This window comes from Hippichthys cyanospilos, chromosome 11 (assembly GCF_059441005.1).
Source record: "Hippichthys cyanospilos isolate Australia breed blue-spotted pipefish chromosome 11, RoL_Hcya_1.0, whole genome shotgun sequence".
Lineage (NCBI taxonomy): Eukaryota > Metazoa > Chordata > Actinopteri > Syngnathiformes > Syngnathidae > Hippichthys > Hippichthys cyanospilos.
This window is the reverse complement of record NC_142379.1, coordinates 22793311-22800000: the sequence shown is the minus strand read 5'-3', so window position 1 is coordinate 22800000 and position 6690 is coordinate 22793311. Positions and strand designations below refer to the sequence as shown.

The 6690-nt window shown below is 38.7% G+C and overlaps 1 protein-coding gene across 2 annotated transcripts in view; it reads left to right on the top strand.

Annotated features, from left to right (window-relative positions):
* LOC148416368 (uncharacterized) overlaps positions 1-6690 on the top strand; it is a 40920-nt gene that overhangs the window by 12653 nt on the left and 21577 nt on the right. For both annotated transcript variants that reach the window (XR_015867162.1, XM_088427047.1), the window contains exons 3-4: positions 5239-5308; positions 5790-6211. Coding sequence is in view for 1 of the 2 variants with exons in the window: in XM_088427047.1 (XP_088283173.1) it covers positions 5239-5308; positions 5790-6211 (492 nt within the window). In the remaining variant the exon portion in view is untranslated. The remainder of the gene's footprint in view (positions 1-5238; positions 5309-5789; positions 6212-6690) is intronic.

Below are 6690 nucleotides of genomic sequence, written 5' to 3'. Positions count from 1 at the left end.
AACATATCGACAAAAATATATTCCAGTTTAAAGCTAGCGCCACCTAGTGGCTGCAAAAAATGTCAGTCGAAAGATTACAGTCAATCCTGTTTGGTTTGACCTACAGCTATGAAACTTTGTAGGCAAATGAAGGACTGCAAGTACTACAAAAAAGTCAATAGAAGTGATGTGCTAGGATGTACAGAAAAATTGTTCTGACTTTTTTTAATGTGCAGTTTTGTCCCATTCTTAGACATTAGCTGGTCTCAAACTAGTGCCTTTTTCTCTTAAATGATTCACCCCATTATCTTCAACTTTGGCATGAATCATTATCCAACTGAGGGGCACACAATAGTCCAAATATCGTGAAGATCTCTTGACATAAAAGATGGGGGCGGAGCTTCAAATTATGTTCAATACTTCCTTCGCCAAGAGTGACAAAAATCTTAATAACTCAGCTATGACAGCTTCAAACCATCTGAAACTTTCCTGGGACTTTAAAAGTCATGCAATAAAACAGCTATGTGATAAACTTTCAAATCATTTACAGCGCCACCCAGTGGCAGACAAAAATCTCATTTTTTATACTTTTATGTACTGTGAAATGCCTATTTGACTAAATGAACTCAAAAATGGTCAGAAAAGCTATGACACATTGGAACATTAAGGTTCTCAACTTTTATGACTTTTCAATAAAGGGCGTGACCTCTATGCCAACTCAAAATCCGATGTCTTGCGAAAACGGTAAAAGTTGCTGTAATTGGACCTAGACGATTTGATATTTTTAAAACTTCATATATGGGATGGGAGTCCAATGTGAAACACACCTACAAGCCTATTTTTTAATCATAGTACGAGCGCCACCTAGTGGCAGCAAAAACTATAGCAAATCCTTAATGTTTTTATGTACTCTGCTGAGCCCCTTGAAGTGATATCCCTTAAATGTTTTCTGAAAAGCCAGTGGCCATACCTTATGCCCTCCACAAATCAGTACGATGTTTCCACAGTGGGTGTGGTCTATACGGCATTGAAAGCCACAAAACTGTAACAATAAAAGCTGCAGTAACTCCACCCACATTGTCCCACCTTGTCTAAATTTTACATATTTGGTAAGAGTCCTGCACTGAAGTCATCTACAACTAAGTTTTCATTGGTCATACTCCTTGTTCATACCCCGACCTGTTCATACCCCAACGTGCACAGGTCTGTGAGGGCCCTTTATAGCTGCTTGCAGCTCTAGTTATTATTATTATTATTTACTGTGCAGCGCTTTTCCAATTTTGAGGGCCTAAACATGCACGAAAAGTCACCAAAATTTGCACATTTGTCGGGCCCGGTGAAAAATTTGATAATTTTGTGTTTCCCAAAACAATGCAAAAAAAAATGGCTCTGCAGTGCCACCTAAGGTTGAAAAAGTGCACCTGGTCCCGGCCCGTTTGACCTAGAGCTACGAAAATTTTTAGGCATATGTAGGACCTAGAGACCTATAAAAAAGTCAACGCGAGCCATGTGCTCAGATGTACAGAAAAAGAGTTATGATTTTTTGAATGTGCATTTTTGGCCCATTTTTGCACGTTTACAGGTCCCAAACTGCTCTTTGTTTCTCCTAAACGCTTTACTCAATTGCCTTCAAATTTGCTGTGGTCAATATTCACACATAGGGGCACAACTGGGCAAAATTTGGTGCAGATCCGCTGACATATATAATAGGGGCGTGGCTTCAAATTATGTGTTCAATTTTTCCTTCGCCAAGAGTGACATAAACCTTAATAACTTTGATATACTAGCTTAAAAAAATCTAAAACTTCATTGACACATGAAAACTCATGTCTTTAACACCTTTGAAAAAAGTTTTTTTAAATACCTACTAGCGCCGCCTAGTGGTTGATTAAAATGTCATTTTTTACACTTTCATGTATTGTGCTCAGTCTGTTTGAGTAAAACAAGTGAAAATTGGTCAGAATATCATTAAGACATGGAATATTTAGATTTTAAAATTTTACGACTTTTTGATAATGGGCGTAGTCTGCATGCCACCTCAAAGTCAGATGACTCGCCAAAACGAAAAAAGTGGCTGTAATTGGCCCCAAAATGGCCTTATGAGTGGAAAATAGCCTCTCACTCCGGGCCCGTTTGACCTAGAGCTACAAAAATTTGTAGCCTTTTGTAGGACCTGGAGCCCTAAAAAAAAGTCAGCGCGAGCCATATGCTCAGATGTACAGAAAGAGAGTTATGAATTTTTGAATGTGCACTTTTGGCCCGTTTTTGCTCATTTGCAGGTCCTGAACTGCTCCTTTTTTCTCCCAAACGCTTGACCCGATCGACTTCAAATTTGCTGTGATGTTTTATCTGACTGTGAGGCACAATTGTTCAAATTTTTGTGACGATCCGCCAACAAATATGTTGGGGGCGGGGCTTTATATTATGCCTATGATGATTACTTTGCCACATGTGAAAAAAAACCTTTATAACTCAGCTTTACAAGCTTGAAAAAATCTGAAACTTCACAGACACATGGAGACTCAAGCCCTTAACACAAGTGTTTAAAAAAATCTTCAATTGCTTATAAGGCCATCTAGTGGCAAACAAAAATGTCAGTCTGATGTCTTGCCAAAATGAACAAAGTTGCTGTGTTTGGTCCCAGATGGTCTTATCTTTTCTAAACTTCATATATTTGATGGGTTTCCAATGCGGAATACACCTATCAACGTATTTTTTGTCATAGTGCGAGCGCCACCTAGTGGCAGCCAAAAATATAACATTTTTTAAAGGTTTTTATGTGTTTAACTGAGCCCTTTGAAGTAATATCGCTGAAATTAAGTCTGAAAAGCCTCTAGACAGCCCTGCTGACCAATTTTTACGAAGTTTCGATAATGGGCGTGGCCTCTAAAACCATTTTCATTCCGAAGCTTTATCTGTCCAGTAAAATTTGCTGTAATTTGACCCAGATAATCTGATCTTATCACAATTTCACACATTGGATGAAAATATTCTCCTGAACATATCGACAAAAATATATTCCAGTTTAAAGCTAGCGCCACCTAGTGGCTGCAAAAAATGTCATTAGTCGAAAGATTACAGTCAATCCTGTTTGGTTTGACCTACAGCTATGAAACTTTGTAGGCAAATGAAGGACTGTAATACCTACAAAAAAGTCAATAGAAAAGATGTGCTAGGATGTACAGAAAAATTGTTATTAAATTTTTTAATGTGCAGTTTTGTCCCATTCTTAGACATTAGCTGGTCTCAAACTAGTGCCTTTTTCTCTTAAACGATTCACCCCATTACTTTCAACTTTGGCGTGAATCATTATCCAACTGAGGGGCACACATAGTCCAAATATCGAGAAAATCTCTTGACATAAAAGATGCGGGCGGAGCTTCAAATTATGTTTAATAATTCCTCCGCCAAGAGTGACAAATGTTAATAACTCAGCTATGACAGCTTCAAACCATCTGAAACTTTCCTGGGACTTTAAAAGTCATGCAATAATACAGCTATGTGATAAACTTTCAAATCATTTAGAGCGCCACCCAGTGGCGGACAAAAATCTCATTTTTTTATACTTTTATGTACTGTGAAATGCCTGTCTGACTAAATGAACTCAAAAATGGTCAGAAAAGCGATGACACATTGGAACATTAAGGTTCTCATTTTCTATGACTTTTCAATAAAGGGCGTGGCCTCTATGCCAACTCAAAATCCGATGTCTCGTGAAAACAGTAAAAGTTGCTGTAGTTGGACCTAGACGATCTGATATTTTTAAAACTTCATATATGGGATGGGAGTCCAATGTGAAACACACCTACAAGCCTATTTTTTATCATAGTACGAGCACCACCTAGTGGCAGCAAAAAATATAGCAAATCCTTAATGTTTTTATTTTTCCTGCTGAGCTTCTTGAAGTGATATCCCTTAAATGTTTTCTGAAAAGCCAGTGGCCATGCCTTATGCCCTCCACAAATCAGTACGGTGTTTCGACAGTGGGTGTGGCCTATATAGCATTGAAAGTCACAAAATTGGAACAATAAAAGCTGCAGTAACTCCACCCACATTGTCCCACCTTGTCTAAATTTTACATATTGGGTAAGAGTCCTGCACTGAAGTCATCTACAACTACTTTTTCATCGTTCATAGTCCTTGTTCATACCCCGACCTGTTCATACCCCAACGTGCACAGGTCTGCGAGGGCCCTTTATAGCTGCTTGCAGCTCTAGTTGATTTATTTTCTTAAACAAGAACTTTTCTCAAACTAAAACATATCACCGGCGATTTTCTTCTCTTTAATCCATAATAGAAGAAGCCTCTCCATTTTCCCCCGGCAAGGAAAGTCTTGCCCTTAGAAGATTGCCGAGCGGTTCTGTCCATACTCACGAGCAAGGTTAACTATGCATGCGCCTCCTTCGTATTTTTTTTTATTATCTCCTGCTTGGTTTCTATTGTCATCATCCTCTTACTTCTTCCTTTACCGCCACTTGCAATTTTAGCAGCCATGTCTAACAGATAAAGTTTGCAAAGTCTTCACAACATTCCTTCCTTTTGTTTTTCACTCATTTTCTCTCCTTCTTTCCGTACCGACCAGCTGTGCCATCAAGCTAGATAAAGGCGTTCGGCCAATAGCATATCGGCATTTCTGTGATTGACGTGACGCCGGCCAAAAGCATCCAAGTGAGTGAGACCGAGACCGTGACCTTAATCGACCAATAGCATATCGGCATCTCCGTGACTGACACCGTGACTGAGACAGTGACTGTGACATTATAAGAGCAATCGCGTTCAACGTTGCCGTGATCAGCGTCGTCTATTGATTTTGTTGACGCAGCAGAACGAAAATATCTGAACAAATACAATGGCCGGCATGTCAGATTGTTCGTAAGACGAAAGGTTTGCACGTAAGTGGGGGAATAAAAACTCCGTGGTCCACGCTCGTAAGTCGAAATGTTCGTAAAAGAGGGTGTTCGTAAACCGGGGGCCAACTGTATATATATTTGCATACATATGAATATTTATATTTGTGTATATATATATATATATATATATATATATATATATATATATATATATATATATATATATATATATATATATATATATATATGTGTGTGTGTGCATGTGTGTATATTTAAAATTTCTTTGAATGATTTCCGGAACAGTACTGTGTGTTAATCAGTTTTTTTTTTGTTTTGTTTTGTTTTATTTTGTGTTTTGCAACATCAGTGAGGAGACAAAAACACATTCAATATTTGGTTTCTGTGGCAGAGCTCAGTGGAAGAATCTTCATCAGGAAGACCAAGAAGGATGAGGAAGCCGAGCTTCAAAATGGAAATGGGTAACTCAGATTTGGCTACAGGTTAATGTTAATTGAACAGAGTTAAAAACCAGTTTTGGTGGGTAATAGGACTTTGAAGTTCCTAGTTTGCAAAGTGTTAAAACTGAAAATATCTCAAATACTGTCTTGGAAAAAAAATAATCATCCTAAATTATTACGCGAAATGCTTGACAAAAAATATACGAGATATTGACTAATAGAAAATTATACAATATTAAACCAAAAAACCGAGGAAAAAAATTATATACTTAATAAAAAAATTCAAAAAAGAACCTGCAAATTTTAGGAAAATGGAAAATTGAGTGTGTTTTAATCAAACAATATATTAGTTCAAAATGACTTTTTTCTACGATTTTATGATAAAATATCTTAAAAAAAAGGTTACAAGGTTGTACTGTACTTGAGTTATATTTGATCATGCCTCTTTTTTTTTTTTTAAAGAAAGGTGCCTGTATTTCCTCTCTCTCTCTCTCTCTTTCAGCGTTTGCCGACATAAGCGACAACTTCGACTCCGGCGAAGAGAAAGATATCTTGAGAAAAAAGGCACAGCGCAACATGAATTGCGTCTCCTGCGACCAGTGCCACGCTGCTTTTTCCCGGAAGTGCGACCTGAAGAAGCACATGGCTCGCCACAAGCAGCCCTTCACATGCCAGCAGTGCGATGAAAGCTTTTTGGAGAGAAAGCCCCTGGAGGATCACATGCTGAGCCACCCTGCGGTGTTCAAAGCACCCCTACCTTTCCCATGCCCACACTGCAAGCGTTCATACCGTAAGGAGGAGTCTCTCCAGAACCACCTGAAGCATCATCGGCCATCGGTCACGTCTAAGCCTTTCGCCTGCAAGCTGTGCGACAAGACGTTTCGTGCTGAGCGCACTCTGGAGAACCACTTGCTGCGTCATCAGGTGAAAGATTCACTGCACTAATCTCACAGTAACACCACTATTTTATTGCAAGTTCTACTGGTGTTTTTGCATTTAGAATATAGTGTTCTTGTTAATGTGCGTTCTTGACGCACAGTTTGATGTGCAATCAACATGCGTCCCTGTGATGCATGCTTGAAATGGTTTCAGCAAAATAGTATTGGGGAAAAAATACACTTCCATTCACCCAAAAATATTCACCATTCATTAGTTTTTCTTTTTAAATTTTGCACCAAGAAATCAACGTAATGTTTTGATCTCACACGGGTTTCTCGCCACAAGATTTTCTGCGCAAAGCTTGGTTCATGTTTATATTCGCGTGAAAGACGACGCACGGAATCTCGCCAGAACGTGTTTTGCAGCACTTTATACTCAGTGCGGCTTTCCCCAGCAGTCAGCCGGTATTCTTCCATATTATAGGTGCCAGTAAATGGAGTCTACACCATACAAACAACACTAGT